Source organism: Cuculus canorus, chromosome 9 (assembly GCF_017976375.1).
Source record: "Cuculus canorus isolate bCucCan1 chromosome 9, bCucCan1.pri, whole genome shotgun sequence".
Taxonomy (NCBI): Eukaryota; Metazoa; Chordata; class Aves; order Cuculiformes; family Cuculidae; genus Cuculus; species Cuculus canorus.
The window spans coordinates 12,517,772-12,538,586 of NC_071409.1; the positions used below are offsets into that span (position 1 = coordinate 12,517,772).

A 20,815-nucleotide genomic window follows, 5' to 3' on the forward strand; every position below is an offset into this window, starting at 1 on the left:
CTTAAGTTACAGAAATTATAAGCCATTTTAAAGCCCTCCATTCTTTGTAGAGAACTTTTGGAAATGTTTTCCCTCGGAATGATTTTAGTTCATCTTTCCAGGTTTCAATACAGCCAAAGGGGATCTGGTGAGGTCCATTCTCTACCCTAAACCCATGAACTTCAAGCTGTACAGAGATGCCTTCCGGTTCCTGATGTGCCTCATAGCATTTGCAGCCATTGGAATGATCTACACAGTGTGTGTATTTGCACTTAATGGGGTGAGTTACTAAATGAAGGAGAAATGGTCACATCCAGGTTCAAGAGACTTGACACTTGAGTGGCTTCTTATACATCAGTATATAAAAACATGGTCCTTGTCGCTGTCCTTTTTGCCTTTGCATATGAGGCCATTTTACAGTGTAATTGAATGTTTAACTGTACACAAGCTCTCATACATCCGATTCCAAGGTGTCAAAACCCACTGTTTCCCACCAGTCATTTCTTCTGAGGTCTTATCAAATCCTATGCAAGCCCTGTATATCTTATCAGCAGCCTTCTGTATGCTTACTTGTTCTGTTTGTGTGTTGCCTGCCCTGTGCTTGCTGATATATATAATTATCAATGCATATAGTAAGCATAGTGCTTTCTAGAGCTCTGAAAATGGGAGATCCCAAGAGTTTAGCATTCTGCAAGTAGCTTTTACAGAGTTTTTGTAGCATTTTTTCTACATTCCTAGAATAAAGACAAGTGAATCATGGGTTAATTGGGACACGGACTGATGTGTCATTGTGAAAAGGCAGCTTTCCAAAAACCTCTGGATGAATCAAAGACCCATTGATTCCTGTCCACTCTCTCTGAGACTAACTGATATCAAATGCTTATGGAAACTGGTTAGGAAGTAGGGCAAGTATAGAACAATTCTTCCTTTGTATTGTGTTCTATAATAACTTCTTGAAGAGCAAGGTTTAACAGTTCAGTAAGCTGTCTTTTTTATCTAGATCATCTAGCTGTAATAACCACTGGAATTCTCGTAGAGTGTGGTTTAATGTGTTTCTGAACTCATTTCTGTCTTGGACTTAACAGCACCTGTGGCAACAGATCCCAGAATTTCATTATGTACTGTGTAAAAATGGTCTTAAAGCTGTTATCTAACTTATGAAGGCACTGCAGATTTTTTGTTTTAGAGAAGCAACAAATAGCTGCTTTCTATATGATGTTTCCTGTACTAGTAATGGCTTAGAGATCATCGGCCACCCCTTCAGCCTCCTTTCTTCCATGTTCCAGAGCCCTGAGCAGTACAGGTGTAAACACAAGTCTCTGGAATTTACTGATGTTACAAAGAACTCCTTGTATTTGTCTGTCCTTTTTTTTCATATCTTTATATAGTCATTTGTGGTGGGGGACAGGAGTGGAAGGGAGAGAACCTACACTTAATTATCACTCAGCTTAATATCCTTGAGAGCTTTTGGGGAATAATTTTTGCAAAGCCAGCTATCCTATATCAGCTGATCACCCACATCTCCACTGATTTTTTCCAGAGTTCTCCAGGAGGTTTATGGTTGATTCCCTCTGTGGAGACTGTGACAGCTTTTCTCTAATATACATCAAGGGTTGATTAATTCTGATTAATTATCATTTTAATCGAGCCTCTCAATGTAGAACTAAGTTGTGTTTTGTCAGCAAGGGCTAGCTACTCACTAGGGGAAGGCAAGCCAGGAGCCGAGGGTCACTAGAGCATAGGTAGTGCCTTCATCAGCCAGGGCACAGTCACACAGTATCTAAACATGGTGGGAATAGCTGAATGCTGGTAACAGTCCATCAATAGTTCCAGACAAGGCAAAGTGATAAATAATCCAGGCAGACCAGTCAGAAGCAAATGGAGATGAGCGCAAGAGGCACGGCTGCAGCACATGTCTAACAGCGTCAATCCAAGAGACAGTGCTAGAGGCAGGTATATCTACAACAAACAGGGACTGAAGGCCCAGGACTGAGCTTAAATGGTGCTCCTGAACCCATGAGCATTCAATGGAGGTGGAGGTGAGGCTAATGTGAATAATTAAGACCTGTTAGTACACCTAGGGTCCTGCCATACTGGTCTCTCAATCTCTAGACAATTCACCTAAAACCTTTTTCCAAACAGTTCACTTATTCTCATGTGTCAACATCAATGTAAGAAATAGTTGTACACTGTAAATAGCAGTTCTGCAATTTTTAAAGCCTAATTGCTTTCAAACTTCTTCAAAAACATTCAAGAAATCATTTCCTGGCTTAATAATTATCTGCCAAGGTAAAGACCAAGTCCTGAGTTGCAAGGTTGATTTTGCAGTTCAGCTTTTGAATAATTTTTCTCATTTGGAATAATCTGCGATCAATTGGCTCAGAAGATTAATTCCCCTCAGGTGTATTTAAGAATGTATCCTGGTGTCTGCTTTGCAGTTTTTCCTCTTCTTTGTTTAACTTCTTGTAATATGCAAAATACACGTCGATGTTATCACACCAGCTGAAACTGTCTTGTCAGACTGGTGTACGATTCAGTCACATGATACACTAAATGCTTTCACTTCTGTGAGTGTGTGTGTCTAAAGGGGCAAGTGCTTCATTCTAACATAAAATAGATACAATATATTATCAGACTGGGTCCTTCTGTATTCTGAAAAATATCAATGAGGGAAGAATGAGAACATGAAGCTCAGAAGCAGTAATAATAGAACGCTATGATGATTTGCAGATCCTTCTGAACTGCAGATTTGCTTTAGTTTGCAGTGTCTCAGTTTTGAGACCCTAATTTGAAAGGCATTCAATCCTTTAGCAGTGATATCAACTGCCAAGAATAATGCTGACATTCAGCATACTGGCACTCAGTTTTACACTCACCCCTAAGCTGCCCTCTGAACAAATTAGAGTTTGCTTTTAGGAATATAACTTTTACTTCCATGTCTCTTCCTGCAGGTAAAAGCAATTTCCTTTCCCAACTCCTAGAAGTTCAGAAGAAATTTTTATCTCATGCATGCCCTCCTTTTCAGCACCATCCTGTATGTCTCACCTGTTACCCTCACATGGAGTCCAGAGCTATGCTATAGGCAGTAGAATGAGTGTCCATATAGATGGCAGATGCTTGTGTGCTGTGTCATAGGAAACTGGGCTTGACTGAGAGTGAAATAACCTAGATGGAATGCTTGAACTTGCGTGATTTGGAGGAGACTGTGAGCTGTGCCTCACAGGTTATTGGCATGGAGAATGAAGGAAGCCCTGGAGGCGGCTCTTTAGCAATGATGTAGCCTTAAAGCAATTAATTTCTTAGGGAGATGAATCTGTGTTGGACCATGGGCAGAAAACAGCATAGCCTGAAGTATGTGAAGAAGAGAGGACAAAGGGTGAAGAAGGCTACGTTCAGACAATCCAAGCAGCACTACTTGCTACCCTCTTGCTGATAACTGCCTTTGGTTTTATGTCAGGAGGAGACAGGAGAAGTGGTGAAGAAGGCTTTGGATGTTATCACTATTGCTGTCCCCCCAGCTTTGCCAGCTGCCTTGACAACAGGAATCATTTATACCCAACGGAGACTGAAGAAAAAAGGCATCTTCTGCATCAGCCCACAGAGGATCAACGTGTGTGGACAGCTGAACCTTATCTGCTTTGACAAAGTAACTGCTTTCTGGTGGTGACTATCTTACTAGTAATGGGAGCCATGCTGAGGGTGGGAGAATATGTGCTTTGATCAAGCATTTCCATTGTATTTTAGAAATACACTGACCAATCTTGAATAGTTAAATTTGTGTTGTCTGAACAGACACTACTGTGAATTACTGTATTTCTTGGAATCTAGAAGTTGGCTGGTGGCACTTTCATTCTGCACTGGGCTAGGATTTTCTGGGCTGTAACTTCTTAAAATAAGTCTTGCTTTTTATTCTCCTTCAAGCTCTCATGTGGGAAGTTAATTTAAATGTACATTTTAACTTAGACTGGCACCTTAACAGAAGATGGCCTGGATCTTTGGGGCTTGCTGCCCTCTGAAAGAAACTGGTAAGGCTTCTTAAGACAGCAATGGCATTTAAATTTGGTGGGATAGTGACCAGTCATCTGTTGTTTGATGTTACCTAATGGTAATTTTTATGCTCTCTTTCACATTAGTTTCCAGGACATCCACAGTTTCCCTGCAGACCACAGCCTGCCCTGGGGCCCAGTGTTCAGAGCAATGGCAGTCTGTCATTCACTAGTTGTTTGGGAGGGCAAGATCCAAGGAGACCCGCTGGATGTGAAAATGTTTGAGGCCACTAACTGGGTAAAGCTCTGCTTTGTTGTAATGCGAGTAGTCAAATAGTGGTGAGGAGTTTTGGTATTCTCAAAAGGGAGAAATTTCCCAAGCCCTCCCATGCAAACAGCCACTTCCCATACAGAAGTGAAAATCCATAAAGGATACCACACATCCAGGCTTTTGGAGAGATTTTCCTTGTTTCTGGCTAGAACTTTCACCTAGGAGTATTTTGAGTACTTAGCTGATTTGACTGGAAGCGGCGGACGTCACGCAACTCCCGCTGGTGTATCAACTTTGACTGTGGCTTCTGCCAGGTAACAGGAAGTCCCAGATGTGACATACACAGATTAAAATACTCTGCTTTTACAGAGCATGTGGATGACTTCTGCCAGCTTTGAACGAGATACAAGACTTTGTCATTTGTTAGAACTCTATCAATGTGGAGCTATTTCTACTATCTTCAGGTCTGAAATCCTATGCTCCTATGAAAGCACTTTGCTTTCAGTCTTTGTCCTATTACCTACAAACAGCCATCAGTGTTGCTATTTACTCTCTAATCAATCATGTGTGTGGGAAGAGCATTTATGAAAACTGGAAGTCTTCAAAACTGAGATGGGTAAGGGGAAAACAGCCCATAATTACCAGATGGGAGGTATTGTCACAAGACTTCACTGTTGCAAGATAAGAGATTCGGGGACAGATTACCTAGTTACGTGGGTGACAACATCAATACTTAATACTTATCTGGTTTGTATCTGCAAAATATGTAAAGCAGCCAAGTTTCAAGCAATAAACTACCCAGCAAAGACAAGAATTAGAGAATGTTTTTCCCCATGGGGATCATCTTGCCATCTCAGCTTTAGGCAGACACCTATCAAACTTATAAATTAAACAGGAATAATTCTGTTAAATAGTTCCTGTGGAACGGGAATAATCATGTGCCTTTTGACACCATAAAATGTTTTCATTCCTCACAGTCATGCTGTGATGATTAAAAAATCCAGCTGATATGTGGAATGCTTCAAGAGCACAGGATGGTGCTTTCTGCATTAATACAAACTCTTATTTATTATTTATTATTTTCCCATTGGGTCTGTGTTCTATCTAGAGATTTTTCCATATTTAAGTGAGTTGTAATGAATAAAGGATTTATTGTTGATGAGAGGACAAAATCTATTTGCTGTGCAAGAGTGCAGCAGTGTCTTAGAGAAGCTGGCAAAGCTCTCCGTTTGTTTGCCAAGGGAGGCAGTGGGTTTTCCCTTACTGGAGCTTTTTAGTGTGGAATCAGGCAGATCCCAAGAATGAAAAAGCTATTTTATTTTGAGGGAATGAAAAGCTCTAAAAGCTTCCTTGAGGTTCCTTTCAGCTCTACTGGTGCTGTGATCTGACAGATTTTGTCTTTCAATTCACAGGTGATAGATGATTCCAGTAGATACCAGATTGAAGGTCAAGGATCCACACATGGCACAGTTGTTAGACCTGGACCTAAAGCAGGCAATGTAAGCTATTTGCAAGATTCACATTCCTCATCAAGTTAAACTGTCAATGTAAGAATCACTTTTCAGCAGAGAAGTGCTTGGTTGTCCTAGTCCAAGACAGCTCTTTCATGTTTTGTCTTTCTTGTATTGCCTGCTGAGACATTGCCTTGCTCTCTGCCTGGCAGAGCTTGCTGCCTACACCAGAAGCAAGGGGATGCTGAAAGACAGATTGTCTGCCTCAGGAATTTGCCTGTCCTGGTGACTTGAGACTCAATCCAAACTCAGCTGAGTGGTGAAGGTCTCTAAAAGCACTGGGAGACTGCAGTGGAGTCTGGTAGCTGATGTCAGACCATTACTGGTGACATACACCAAGGGAGGTGCTTTCAGAAATCTGCTTTCCCTTTGCAAGATGAGTGTAAGACCTAACAGATTCTTGTCAAAGAAACAGGACTAAAGAGTTCCTTTCAGTAAATTACATCTAATAGTCTGCTAAAGCTGTCAGTGAACTTTTCCTCTGCTTAAGCTAAATATTTCTGTACAAATTTCACCACCTCTTTATATACCAGTTCTTTCTGTCCCATTGTGATATATCAGCTCAATTGTATATGGTTAGCTTCTGCTAACCAAAGGGCAGACTTAAAATCCTTTGGCCTCAGTTTAAAATCCTTGCTGGAGTATCTAATCCACCCTCTTTTCTCCTAGGGCCCAGTGGAAGGACTTATCATTTTACATCAGTTTCCATTTTCTTCAGCCTTGCAAAGAATGTCTGTTATTGCTCAGGAAATTGGTGGAGAAAAACAGGTCTTCACAAAAGGGGCTCCAGAAGTGATAGCCATGTTATGTAGAGCAGAAACAGGTAACTAACATATACAAATGCTTCCTAGAAATACATATGTATATGTGGCTTTTGATGGTGCAGTGAAGTGGAAAGTCCAAATGAAATTTCTGGGTCTAAGACTTTATACTTCAGTCTGAAAAGTTAGGGTGTCTCTTGTGCTCCAAGTCTAAGGCTAAGCTTTCACACAGCCCTTCTCAGCAAAGAAGGAATGCTGATAGATAAATGCAAGTACCAACACTCATACAAGGTGTACAGTCTCTGCTAGAATATGACTTTGGAAAAGCCTTCTACTGGTCTGATATGCAGCAAAAAGAGTTTTATTTTTTCTCCAAACCTTGGGAGGGCACAGCTTCTTCATGACATACCAGAAGAAGGTAAAAGGCTTTGCAGAATAGTTTAAAATCCTATGCGCGAATTGACGGAAGAGAGGCAATGATTTTCTTATTGAGCAAAGTCCAGTTCAGCCACTTTCCTTGATGTCTTTGTCTGTTGGTAGACTCTAGGTGTACCTGCCCTCTGAGACAGGAACATTTGCTCTTCCAAGACTTCCTTTTATTAGAAAGCAGCCAAATGCCCTGATGAACTGCCTATTCCTTTTTTTGACAGTCCCATTGAACTTTGAAAGCAAGCTTCTGCTCTACACTGCACAGGGCTTTAGGGTCATCGGACTGGCTTGTAAATCTCTACAGGCAGGGAAGCAATCTACTGATCTAACAAGGTAAGCCACAGACTTCTTATCAGCCACATTCAGCCATGGGCTAGTGGTGCCTTACGTAGTACCATTACCACCACACCCCTGCCAAGAGCAGGACTGCAGTATGGAGTTCTGTTAGATTCAGGTCAAAGGGAATCTGGATTATATCTGGATACAGGTCTGTCTGAGAATGGGTAGAGGGCACTTCACTACCCCATGCTTATAGCACATGCCCAGAATCCTTGCACATTGCTTAACTTTAGATCAACATTACAAGTATAACTCTAGTATACTCCTCCCTCAGTCCCTCATTTCTACAAAACTCCTTTCAGATTTATCCAGGCTTTCAGCTGAAGAAAAGCCTCTCTCTTTTTTGTTTTTGTTTTTGTTTTTGCTTTTGTTTTTTTTTTTTTCCTTTCTAATCCTATCTCCTTGATGAAGCAAAGGCAGTAGATGGCCCTCATTACATCGCCTGTTCTCTGGCCCAGTCAAAGTTAGTGGACTGTACTGCTGCTGTCTTGGTCCAATTCTTTAGCTTTCTAGATTTCTCTCTCTTTAGTTTCTAGAGCAGCCAGCAAACTGTGCTTATGGTATTAGTCTTCCACAAGCCTCACACAAGAACAGCAAAGGTAAAAGGCTGCATGAATCCATACGCTTTTACCCAAATCCCTCTAGCTTTTTCCTGTGGTAGTCCAGAAACATCACTTCTGAAACATTTGTGGTTATTCAGCATCTACTGTCCTCTCTGCTTACTAGCTGCTGGTCCTAATGCAGATGGGGCTTACCTGCTCTTCCACAGAGCTTTTTGCTTTGCTACAAGGGCCATTGACGCTAAGGCAAAGTGCAAGTGATTTGTTTAGTTCTTGTGACAGGTGTCATAACACAACTGTCCAACCCAATGAGCAAATGTGTGTGATACAGCCCAGACACTGCAGATATGCATGCAGTTATAGCATCTGTGATGCATGTACTACCAAAAGAAAAAAGAAAACTGGAGGACAAACACAAGATCTGCCATGAAACAGTGACTATTCAGGCATCACCTGACTCAGATACTCTGACTGCCATGCAAGTGTTTGGCATCACCTCCTTCTTACTACAGTGGCTGAAATAAGTGTTTGAAAGCTTTTCTTTTTTCAGACTCATCAGAGTCATTCTGTCTCCCCAAGAGACCTCTAGTTTATGACTCAGCGATAGGATTGTTTACTAAATTCTGTTCTCAACTGCACGTATTCAACTGTAGAAGAAGAAGTAGCACAGGTGTAGAGAAAGGATTGGGAGCGAACAGAATTGGAGTTCCCACATGGTGTTTGCTCAGATCCTACTGTCACGAGTAGCAGATAGGTTTACTAAAGTGTGCGTGAACTTTCCAAATCAGACCACCACAATTTAGGAATCCTGCAGAAGTTTAGGGTGCTTTTTCATGCTGGTGAAGGATGGTGCATGAATGGAAAACAGTCCAACTTATCCATAAGGCTTCATGTTGGTATGTGGAGCAGGTAGGTTGAAATTGGCTCTTTTTTGATTTGATAATTAAGGAAACATGAGCTAGAAGCTGGCTGAGTGCTGAAGCTGTTCTTCAGAACAAGGGAAGAAGAGAACAGAAGGATGAAAAATCAAGCAAAGATCCTCCACACACAACCTACACCACTTGCTGCCAGTGGGAAACAAGCCCTGCTGGTGTTGAAATAGAACCACAAAAGATGGACAGTGTGGGACTGTTGAAAACTAATAAGTTATTTTAATTCTTTTGAGTTATGTGAGAAGGTTAACAGTTATAACTAGCAGAAAATTCAATGCAAAAACAGGCTAAAGGCAAAAAGAGTTACATATGTCTGTCTGTTGTTCACTGTTAGGGAGGAGGTAGAATCTGATCTGACGTTCCTGGGTCTGCTGATAATGGAGAATCGATTAAAGAGGGAGACAAAACCTGTCCTGGAAGAGCTCAGTGCTGCCCATATCAGGAGTGTTATGGTCACAGGTATCTAAAAAGGGTGGATTACTTATTTGGTCACTGGTCCAGACAAGGAGTTAACGATGTTTGAGTGAACAGCCTGCTGCTTTGTCACCGCCACTGGTAGGAAGGCACAGATATTTGTATCTTTCAGACAATTATAGTCCAAGAAGCATTTGTCTTGTAGTAATGACATGAGCTGAACCATGAAGGCTATGTCCCTGACAGTTTCACCAGGCTGTGACAGATACCTAACTCTTAATCCGTCTCACTTTCACCACAGATCAGAGCCTTCCTGTTCCTCTGATGCTTTCCAGTGAGTCCATTTTTTCTCCCTGTTCTGGTTATCAGATACAGGCACAAAGACATGCCATGCAAGATCCTGTCTTTATAGGGCCTCATGAAATCCTGTTGTCATAAATGAACAGAGATGGAGCATGGATGCCAGGACAAATCACTGAGACTTCTGACATCTGGTAACTCAAGCCAACCAGTCTCTATCACATTTTTTTCTAGAAGAGCTGGTTTGTATTTGGATAGTATAACCCCCAGTTTTGCCATGGTCCGAAGACATTTTTCCAGGAGTCTCTCAGATCTTGTCTTCTTGGGCTTCACCCCTTTCAGCACAAATCCTACACCAAAGCTGTTTAAGGCAAATTGATGAGAATCAGTGATACTAGCCACAGTTTAGCAGTGAATCTCTTTTTGGTTTTTGTCTAAAACACATAATACAGGAGCATGTTCCCCATCCGTATTTCTTCAAACTGAAGATGAAAATATTTAATCTCCAGATTGAAATAAAAATATCTCATTTCCAAATGAAAATACATTTAACTATTGAGACAGATCTCATCTGCAAAGTTTTTATTTTTATCTAAAACTGTTAGGCACAGACACCAAAATCTTACCAATTCTTGCAGAAAACTCAGAATTCAGGAAAATGCTAATATTTCATAGAATCATAGAATCACTAGGTTGGAAGGGACCCACTGGGTCATCGAGTCCAACCATTCCTAACACTCCCTAAACCATGCCACTCAGCACCTCAATTTTTATTTCCTCCATAAACAATTTCTCACTGCAACACTCTCCTTGTTGTTTCTAGGTGACAACATTCAGACAGCTGTAACTGTTGCCAAAAATGCTGGGATGATTTCTCCAAAAAACACAGTGATTCTTGTGGAAGCAAACAAAATGCCCGGATCTTTTTCAGCATCTATAACCTGGAAACCACTAGAACAAAACAAAACTGAAGATTATGAAAGCCTGGTGAGCATATAAGAAGCAAATGTTGTGAAACAGGAAAGCAAACAAAGCTGGAATGCTTTAAATAATAAATCAGTGGGGTTATGCTAGTATAACAGAGACAAGTCATTCACCATCATCTGCATGTCAGAATGTTATTGCTAGAAAAGTGTTTAAAATAAGCAACATTTATGAAAATGTACTTCCCCCAGTGCTTCCCTCCTAGTGTATTATCTTGTGAACGCTTTCCTTGCTAACTGCTTAGCTAGGTTTGAGAACAGCTTTGCTGAAACACAGGAAAGATTTGTCTCTAGCCCTCATGCTTAGCTCTTCAGGGGCTTTTGAGGTGCTCATTTCTACCAAAGCTGGGCCTAAGCAGCATCTTCACTGTATTTCATTACAAAAATACATGCCTAGCTCTCTCTCATATGCTCTCGTACGCTCTCTCCAGCCTCTCTCACTCACAGTGCAGCCCAGCAGAATGGCACTGTTGCATAAATTCTATCAAATGTGGCAGTGCTGAAGGCCAGCTTTTAAGACATGTGAAACACTCAGTTCACACTGAAATTAATGAAATATTCCTCAATTCCTTTACAAATCCAGGCAAAGGCAGTGGGCCATGAACCCAGGTCTCCCAGAGCCTTCACAAGTGCCCTCCCCATGGTACGTCCTTTGCTTTGTCTGTAGTAGTACTTGCATAAATGCACATTTCAAGGCCCAGGAGCAGCACTCATTATGTCTTGTTTTATAGGAAGATGGCAGTTGGACTGAACGAAGAATTGGGCTGGCATTGGGATCAGGCCAGTATCATTTTGCCATGAATGGAAAATCTTACCAAATTGTAGTACAGCATTTCAGGCACTTACTTCCAAAGGTAAGATCCGGATTGTTTAACAGGAATAGGATTGTGTTTCAGTCAACTTAGATTGACCTGATATAATTAGCTGGAGAGATCTGTACCGGGACATCTTTTGGGAACAATTATAACTATGAAATACTTATGGTGTGGATGAATCTCTGGTATCAATGGGTAGGAAATGATCTGAAAATTCCTGGGTGTTTTCTGCACATGAGAGGCACAGACCTGCTTCATGGTGTAAGGGCATAACTTAAAACATTTCTGCTCATATACCTGGCCTTGCACAGTGCTTATTCTGTTGTGGTTTGCAGAACGGTAGAAGACATGGTATTACACAGCACAAAATTCAGCATGACTTGTCTGTTTTATGGGAAGGATAGTCTCCTGAATTCTATTCTGGTAAATCTGTGCCTGGTAAACTGTGTTTGTCAGATTACTCAAATGACACACCAGGCATCTTGTTCTTATTGTGACTGTTATTTTTACAAAATCTTAATTAAGATACCTTTTGTCTTTGATCATCAGCCTTTCCTGCTTTGGACTCCAGCATCAGTTGTTTGGAAATGTGAATTTTTGGTGGTTTCTGTTTCAGATTATCACTGAAATTAGTATGAATCTCAACTCAAATGCTTAAAAAAATCACTTCCTTTTTTCTCCTTACAGCTCCTGCTAAATGGAACAGTTTTTGCTAGAATGTCTCCTGGTCAGAAATCCAGCCTTGTAGAAGAGTTTCAAAAGCTGGAGTAAGTTCATAACGAGTGCTAAGAGTTAGGAAGCTTTTGATGGATTTCCAGACTTGAAAAGAGTAGTAAGAGCTGGCTTTTGTCTAACATAGCATTTTCTGGAAATGCACAAACCTGAAACTTCCACAGAAGTACAGCTTGGCAATTAAATTCCAAAAGACGGTTAAAGAAAAGACACTGAAATCCCTGCTTGTTTGGCAACCCAACAAAGACCTAACGCTCCCATGATCGTGGTTTTATTTATTCATATCATCCTTCATGCTTAGTTCTGTTTTTGGGCCTGAAAGAGGGGCACTTGCCTACCTAAGACTTTTAGGAATATCACTCAGCACTGCAGCTACTGTGATGTTAGCAGTCTTTTTACTGCACTATTGCTGACTCAGCATGATGGATGAGAAAACATGGTAGGGCTGTCTAGGCCACTGTGCTGTGTGCTGCCCACCATCACAGAGTTATATATCTCTTCCTGATTCCCAGGTATCTTGTTGCCTATTATTTAGCTGTTTCCCGGGTCTTTTGAAGACCCTGTCCCTCAGCTGAGCTAGTTAGACCCTGGCCTTGCTATAGAACAGGGTCCATTCATGTCTATTCCTAGTGAACAAGAGGCACCAGTGTCTGCAGTCCTTCCTTTCTGAGCAGGGATGTCACCATTAGCACTTTCCTCTTTATGATTGACCTTAAATACAGTGAGGATGGGAGACTGAGTCCACTGTAGTGAATATGAGACTTCACGCTGATGTATTCTTCAGTCCATCACAGCAGAGACTCTTTACTGTAGGCACATCTTGGATGCAAGCCCAAGGCCCTTGCACGGTTCAGAGTCCTGGGTTTGTATTTCAGCCTTTCAGCTTTACAGAAGGGCTTTTACAAAAAACTTGCATGACTTGCATAAATGACTTTCATGGAGGAGGCTCTGATTCCCTCCTGTCTCACTTTCCCCAGAACTGAACTGTAGATCACTTTATTTTTTAGTTACTTTGTGGGCATGTGTGGAGATGGAGCCAATGACTGTGGGGTAAGTGAAAATTCTTTACAATATATTTATCTAAAAAAATGAAAAGTGAATGAAATTCCAGTAGACTATCCCAAACTGAGCACATGCTGTAGATGGGAGTGCTCTGCTTATTCATGGATCAGCTATACTGGAATCAGTACTGATTCAGGCCCAGTTCCCCAGTGTGATCCTTATCATGCAAGAGCTGTCCTAGGCTGAGATTGTTGCAGTTTGTGGTCTCAAGAACTGATTAATTTCCTTCACAAAAATCACGAAAGGTTTCTCAAAATCCTCCACTGTAGTTTCTGTCAACATCTTCAGTGTCTAAAGGTGGAGAAGACTAGGGTGAGGAGGAGATTCCCTGGGGAACAGCTATAGCCCTGCAAGGTTTTTGTAAATACACATTTTAGAAGTGGAAGAAAGTTTTTGTGGTTTTTTTTCAAAGAAAATGCTTAGGAGGGACACATAACTCACTTCTGGACAGGGATGGTTCACTCTATGACTACACATCCTTGTGGCAGTGAGAGTGTTGTTGCCAATTAGGCAGTGAAGCACTCTCTTGCCATGACACAAAGTCCCAAGGATCCTGGGGGAAGCAAGCAAAGAACCCAGACTGTCTGCATAAGGTGTGACTGCAAATAAGTGCTGACAACGGAGGCAGAGTCAAACTTGTCTTCTGCAGCTGGTAGTGGATGGTTTTGGGGGTCTGTGGAAAATGGACTTTCCCATGCTGTCATCCCCATTCTTCATCTGGACCTGACGCATCAACCACATCCCCCCGGAGGAACCTTTTGGGTGGACACACCCAGAGAGTGAAGAGGGACTGGTGTTCACAGAATGCATCCTGTAATAAGGGGTTAACTTCTTGGCTGACATGTCAGCTGCCATGTCTTCCTGGTATGTGAGTGCTCAAGAAGAATGTGACTTTCAGGCTTTGAAAGTGGCACATGCAGGGATATCACTGTCGGAGCAGGAGGCATCTGTGGCTTCACCTTTCACATCCCGAACGCCCAGCATAGCATGTGTGCCAGAGCTAATCAGGTAAGCATGGATTGTTGTTTCATGTTTCTTGAAGGAGATAGATAGTTCCCACTCATCTCAAATGTTATAGTTGGACGTTCCCACCAGACCAAAATGCACCTATCTAGAAAAAAATAAATGTCCTTCCCCTTGAAATTGCCATTTGCCTAGTTCCCAACTCACATTTCTTTGAGACATATTTATTTCCTCAAAACTACAGAAGGAGGGCATCTACAGCTAAGCTTTATGTCATTAGCAGTATTTTAAATGCAAAAGAAATAGCAAAATGAGCAATGCTCCATAAAGCTGAATCAAATGTCTACTAATCAGCCTTCATGCTGCTGTTAGGCCCTGCCTCTGATACCCTATGTGAGCAAAATTTTAGCATCAGTTATGCCAGGGTCCTGACTTAGCTTAGTAGGGCAGATAAATAACCAGAGAGAGTGCATTGGATACTGTATGTTCACTGCAGGAGGAGAGGACTCGTTAGTTTGAACTCACTGAATGGCTGCTTGGCTTTATGTGTTTTTCCTCCTATAGAGTTGTTACCTGCACTATTAACATCAGCAGAAAAAATCACTGGGGTCTTGGGAACATAGATGACTGGAATCAAGCCCTTTTGCTTGTAGTAAGACTTCTTCAAGAGAAGATTTTCCTTTCATTCAGGCAGATTTATTTATTTCACCTCCCAGCAAGATACTGGAAGAGACATCTCTACTTGTGCCATATGACTTGTTTTTCAACAGTGTTTTGAGGGGAGTGGCAGCAGAAGCAAACCCATTACCTAATTGCTGTCCTTTATTCATGTCTTCACACAGGGAAGGCCGTGCTGCCCTCGTCACTTCCTTTTGCATGTTCAAGTACATGGCACTGTACAGTACCATTCAGTACCTTGGTGTTCTCCTACTCTACTGGGTATGTCCTGGGAATATGTTGACTAGAACTGGATGAGCTACTACTCCTTTGTAGGAGAAACATAGAATAAAAGCCATGATAAAACTAGGGTATGGAGCTTTACCTTTATCTGAGCTGAAAACGTCTGTGGCATGATCCTATGGTTCTCCTGTACCCTCAGCTGAAAACTGGAAAGATTCTCCCAATTAACTTCAGCTGGTGGGCTCAAGATCCAAGCTGAGCAAAAAGAAGGCTGAGATACTGAACAGTGTTTTGGATAAAGGCATATGTCTGTGAAAAGGGAGAATATGGCATAAGCATATGCTGTTACAATTTATTCAGCATTTTAAGTATGAATTAACTTGACAGTAAGCAAAATCCCCTGGAGTGCCTTAAACCACTTTTGCATGGCTTCTTCCCAAATGGAGAGGAGGGCTTTGCATTCAGAAGTCACCCAGCATTGAGAAAGCACATCTCTTCAAATATCCTTCTTTTTCTATTGCAGTGAGTGAACTGGAAGTGTTATTCTGAACAATGTAGAAAATTAAAGTATTCACTATAGGCCCAAGGATGACGAATTTATTGGCAGAGTGGTGGATTTTATGGTCCCCTTATCTGCTGAGTAGTGTTTCAGAACAAACAGCAGAGCATTAGCTCCATGAAAATAATACAGCTTTCTGGAGACAACATAAACAAGCCCCCAGCAAATGTCTGATTTGTGATTTTTTTTCTTTTGTGTTCCTCTTTTCAGCAACTAAACTCCTTTGGGAATTACCAATTTTTGTTCCAAGATCTGGCTATTACCACTGTAATTGGTGTGACAAGTAAGCCCCTTAGTCATCCTATGTATTAATGAGAGAATGAGCTCAAATATTTTTCATCTCCTTGACAATGCATAATTCTGTGTACAGAAAGGAGTAAAAGAGAGACTATATAAAGTACGGGATGTTTATATTAGTAGAAAAGGTGTCTTGTTTGAGAAAAGCTCTGAAATAAGATGAATAATTCTTAGTGGTGCCTTTGCTGAGCATGTAGGTTGTTAATATTTGGGTGGTTATCTCTAGAAGCAGTGAAAACAGACCTAATGCAGTGGCAAGTCTATTCATGCTACAGATCAGGAAGCTGTAAGCCAAGAGTAAGAGGCAAAACTAGTACTGGAGGGAAAGACAGAGTTGTTGAGGTAGAGTAAATGCAGGGAGATGTTTAGAAGGAGGAATGGCAAGAGCAAGGGCATGAAAAGCATATAGCAAGAACACATAGCTGTCTTCCATCCCTGCTAGAACACAGAAAACTGGAAAAGGGTCAGCCATAACCCTGAGTGTCAAAAGTGACCTTGATGTAAGTAGCCCATTTGGAACACTGCATCAAGGCTTTCTGTATAGGTCTTTACTCAAAGTCTGGACAACTTTGTTGAACCTAAGAACAGAGGAAGACTTGTTGGATTAGCTAATGCAGTCCTCTACCAGCTCAAATAACCATGCACTAGGTGCTTCGTCCAGGAGGACATACAGAATATGGGCAACAGAAAATCCCAGGCTACAGTTGACAAATAAAAGAAAGACAATAGGAGAGTCTGAGCATATCCTTGTATCACTGCACCTACAGTGCCAAATAAAAAATCCAACATTTTGTTTTCCAAAAATGCCTCATTATAGTCAAATTCCACCAGTTAACCTCTTCCCTGGCCAATAAGACTTTGTAAGAAAACTATTGTGTATATTGTACTTGTCTGTGTTATGAAGAATATTATAGACTGTGAAAGTGCTGGCCATTGATAACAGTAATATACAGCAGCACTGCTTGTATTTTGGACACACTACTAAACATGTCTGTGTATGTTTCAGTGAGTTTCACAGGTGCTTGTCCAAAACTGGTTCCTTACAGACCTCCTAGCCAACTCATCTCACCCCCATTGCTGCTCTCTGTTGTACTTAACATCCTCTTCAGCCTCAGCTTGCAGATTTTTGGGTTTCTGGTGGTCCAGGAGCAGCCTTGGTATTCCAAGACAGATATACACAGGTAGGTTCCCTTCTTGGGACTCTGGGTGACAGAGGGCAGACCCAGTAGGATGGGTCTGCATGCTACTATCAATCAGCTTAACTATAAGCTCGATTAGCAGCTGCAGGCAGACCCTATGCTTCCCTATAGAGTGTAAAAACGTTAACCAGTGTTGTCTGCAGGTCCCTAATCTCTTCAGCAAGTCTACAGTGCATATGGTAAAAATACTTTGGTTGAGCACAAAGAGTATTTGATTGCAGGGAAGATGTCCAAGTAGGTTTGAGGTCAGGCTCTGTCAAGTTCAGCAAACTCAGTCCAGTGGCTAAGATTGAGGATGTTGTTAATAACCTACATTCTTGTGATACCAGGAACAAATCATGGCTGTAAAGGAGAATTCCTGGTAGTAGTAGTGGAAGCTGGGGAAAATAACCAGGATTGTGGTCATTTACTGACAAGTGTGACACTCTCTTTCAGTGCCTGCCTCTCAACTCACAACCACACAGAGAATTCTTCCTCTGTTTCCAGCCTGGGACTCCATGGGATAAGAGATGGATACAATGAGCAAATGGACAATGGCTACAAGAGCTATGAAAACACCACAGTATGGCTGCTAAGTACCGTCAACTGCCTCATTGTAGCACTAGTGTTTTCCAAGGGAAAGCCTTTCAGGCAACCGATCTACACAAACTGTAAGTGTAGGGAGAGAGGGAGGGATCTGTGAGTAGTTCAAATCAGGTCAATTCACTAGGCTAAATTAAAACTTGACCAAAGTTATTCCAGCCAAAAAGCAGGAGCCCAGAATTAGATTTCAAAATGACTAAAGGCCACCTTACACCTGAGGAGTGAAGTTTGATGCATGCCACCTGAAGAGAAAATTAATTTACTCATCATTGCACATCTGCCTATGGATGGGGAGGGCAATAGATTCTCCATTACCTAGACTCTTATATCTTAATAGAAAGCAAAGTCTTGATATCACTGAAATAGAGGGCAGAGTTCCTAATCATATCAAGAGCAAGGCTACCCCTTGGATGTTTTTCTGAATGGCAGGAGCTGAGCGCAGAGTGAAACCCACTGGAAGGCTCTAAAGCTCCTCAGATGTGAGGGGTCAAATTGAATGTCCAAAATACTCGTCTGGTATTTTAAATCTGTGGCTACAAGCCTTGTCCCAGCCTCACGTATATCTATTTGACTGAGTAAAGCTGGGGTTTTACTCTGTTTGTTTTTCTTTTGCTGAATGTTCCTTCCAATCTCATGGAATTTTTTCACTGTTACAGAAAGTGTTTACAATCTTTTGTAGTGAAGGCAAGAAGCTGATATTGGTCATAAACCTGTAGTTTTATTTGCTTATTCTTATCCCTTCAGATGTGTTCATACTGGTGCTCATAGGGCAGCTGGGCATTTGCCTCTTCTTGGTGTTTGCTGATATTGATGATCTCTACACTAAGATGGATGTGAGTATTGTTCCAAGGTGGGTTTTCTTCCTACTGCCGGTCCCATTTTAAGTGGACTGGGATTGTTTTTAACAAAAGACACAAACTGTTACAAGAATATGTGATGCCTCTAAAGGCAAAACAAATTTAAAGAAATGGATTTTAGAAGATGTGGGATTGAAGAACCTTCTGGAGATCTAGTAGTTCCAAAATAAGATCTGTTCATTCTGACACCTGGGCAGCTGCACACGTACATTTGATGGTTTCAGTGCGTTGTCCATGCAACAGAAGACACTACCAAGCTTACCATACTTGTTGGTGGCTTGACAGTTGTGAAGCTAGAAGAGAGAGTCTATGACCAGCAAGTTTCAACTAAAGCACTATGCACTTGTCTTTCCCAGGCTATGCTACTCTGCCCACAGATCCTTCTGCAGACATCTGCCAGACGACACTTACAGCAGCTCTCAGTTTTCAGCCCCCAATATTTTCAGGCTCCCTGTTTAAATTTCAGACAGCTCACAGCTTCATAAAGCAGCATTTGGGTTTAGAAAAGTTGTAGAGAAAGACTGGTGGGGCTGACATTGCAATAGAGGATCTTGATACTTGATTAATAAATACCAATAGGGCTTGGCTTATTTGGTCTGGCAGAATGCAGGCTGGGAGTTGCCTTGAGCAAATCCATCCGAGTGGAGATGCAAGGGAAGGGTAAGATTTACATAAGCTGTAGGACAGAGTTGTCAGCAGACCTGGCAATTAGTATGTTGAGGCCGGGAGATGTTAACCTCCTCCACTACGACACTTGCAGCGTTGTAGTAGAAGTCACAGGAATGAAACAACAAAAGCAACGCACATCTATTTTTTCAGTGCAGATAAGTGTACTTGAATAACAAGCACTGAGCATGGTGTTGCTTCCAGCACTGTATGCTTGCATGACAGTTAGCAAGTGGATGTAGAAATGGAAATAGTGAAACATGGAAAAAGAAACATATAAAGGGGGCATGGACCTGGATTTTGAATGCCAAGCAGCCTAACCAAAGCTCATCGTGTAACTGTTTCCAGAGTGGATCCGTGGGCAGACTCTGTTGGAGAATCTGCCACAAGATGGCACTTTCAAGCAAGTCTTAGTCCTGTTGTGATCTGTCATGACACAGGACATTGTCAACCCTCTGCCTGTGAGGGGCTAAAATGGCTTTGTAAGGAATTGCAAAATGCCCAGGCTGTCTGGAGGGAATACACTGAATTTGCTGAGTACAGAAAAAAGAGGGAGTGGCAATTAGAAGCCCAGCAATAGCCTAGCACTGGAGAAACTGCTGATCCAAATTTTGTATTTGAGTTTCATTTCCAAAAGACGTTGGGCTACAGCCAGAAAGCCTGTGCTGCCAGCTGTGGGAAGCTGGAGATGGGTTTGGAGCTGAAATACTCAGACTTCATACTATTTCCTATATTAGAAAGAAAGGAAGCATTTAGATTTCCTACTGCAGTTCTGCAGTATGGTTTTCTCTGCTGCATCAGAGTTTTAAAAGCATCTTGTATCAATAATTCCTCAAGACAAGTAGTAATATTGACTCTTCAGCATTGTACACCCAGTGTGGGGTTCTGTCTTTTGATGACATGAAGCTGGTGAGGAATCTAGAGAACAAGTCCTGTGAGGAGCAGATGAGGGAACTGGGGTTGTTTAGTCCGGGGAGAAGGAGGCTGAGGGAAAATCTTATGCTCTTTACAACTTCCTGAAAGGAGGTTGTAGTGAGACAGGCGTTGGTCTCTTCTTCCAAGTAACAAGTGACAGGAAGAGACGAAATGGCCCTGAGTTGCACCAGAGAAGGTTTAGATTGGGTATTAGGAAAAGTCTCTTCACTGAAAGGTTTGTCAAGCACTGGAACGGGCTGCCCAGGGAAGTGGTTGAGTCACCACCCTGGAGGTGTTTAAAAGAGTGCAGCCATGTAGACATGATGCTTAGGGACATGGTTCAGTGGTGGAGTTGGCAGCGTTAGGTTTATAGCTAGACTCGATGATCTTGATAGTCTTTTCCAACCCAAATGATTCTATGATTCTCTGACTCAAGGTCTCACCGGCGTCTACTGTGCACACATGTTGTTGAACACCTTCTCCTGCTTTTTTCCCAGCTCGTTTGCACTCCTACCATGTGGCGGATCTCCATGATGATAATGCTTGCAGTTACACTTGCTGTGTCCCTCCTTGTTGAGGTGAGCATGCTTCATTGAATACACCTGTCAGCAGTAACTGGAGAGATGAAAGGGTCAGGTCTCACTCTTTCTTCCTCCTCCTCAGCCGAACTCACAAATATCTAGTAAGACAGGAGCCATTGCTATTACCTCACCCTTACTCTCTTCCTGCAAAGCCCCAGATCTGAGTGGTCAGATACAAGGGAATGCAAGGCCCAGACACCTTTTCTTCTTCTGGTGAGCAGG

The 20,815-nt window shown here is 41.9% G+C and overlaps 1 protein-coding gene across 7 annotated transcripts in view; it reads left to right on the top strand.

Annotated features, from left to right (window-relative positions):
- LOC104063433 (probable cation-transporting ATPase 13A4) overlaps positions 1-20,815 on the top strand; it is a 42,411-nt gene that overhangs the window by 16,723 nt on the left and 4,873 nt on the right. For 5 of the 7 annotated variants that reach the window (XM_054074916.1, XM_054074917.1, XM_054074921.1 and 2 more), the window contains 20 exons: positions 102-259; positions 3,437-3,625; positions 3,943-4,004; positions 4,113-4,263; positions 5,649-5,735; positions 6,417-6,570; positions 7,159-7,270; positions 9,103-9,227; positions 10,306-10,469; positions 11,049-11,108; positions 11,197-11,319; positions 11,968-12,047; positions 13,020-13,062; positions 13,973-14,082; positions 14,880-14,976; positions 15,707-15,779; positions 16,800-16,974; positions 17,428-17,642; positions 18,319-18,407; positions 20,510-20,590. In XM_054074916.1, the coding sequence (XP_053930891.1) occupies positions 102-259; positions 3,437-3,625; positions 3,943-4,004; positions 4,113-4,263; positions 5,649-5,735; positions 6,417-6,570; positions 7,159-7,270; positions 9,103-9,227; positions 10,306-10,469; positions 11,049-11,108; positions 11,197-11,319; positions 11,968-12,047; positions 13,020-13,062; positions 13,973-14,082; positions 14,880-14,976; positions 15,707-15,779; positions 16,800-16,974; positions 17,428-17,642; positions 18,319-18,407; positions 20,510-20,590 (2,348 nt within the window). Of the gene's footprint in view, positions 1-101; positions 260-3,436; positions 3,626-3,942; positions 4,005-4,112; positions 4,264-5,648; positions 5,736-6,416; positions 6,571-7,158; positions 7,271-9,102; positions 9,228-10,305; positions 10,470-11,048; positions 11,109-11,196; positions 11,320-11,967; positions 12,048-13,019; positions 13,063-13,972; positions 14,083-14,879; positions 14,977-15,706; positions 15,780-16,799; positions 16,975-17,427; positions 17,643-18,318; positions 18,425-20,509; positions 20,591-20,815 lie in introns of those variants that run through there. The other 2 variants (XR_008451320.1, XM_054074922.1) reach the window with 2 other exon arrangements.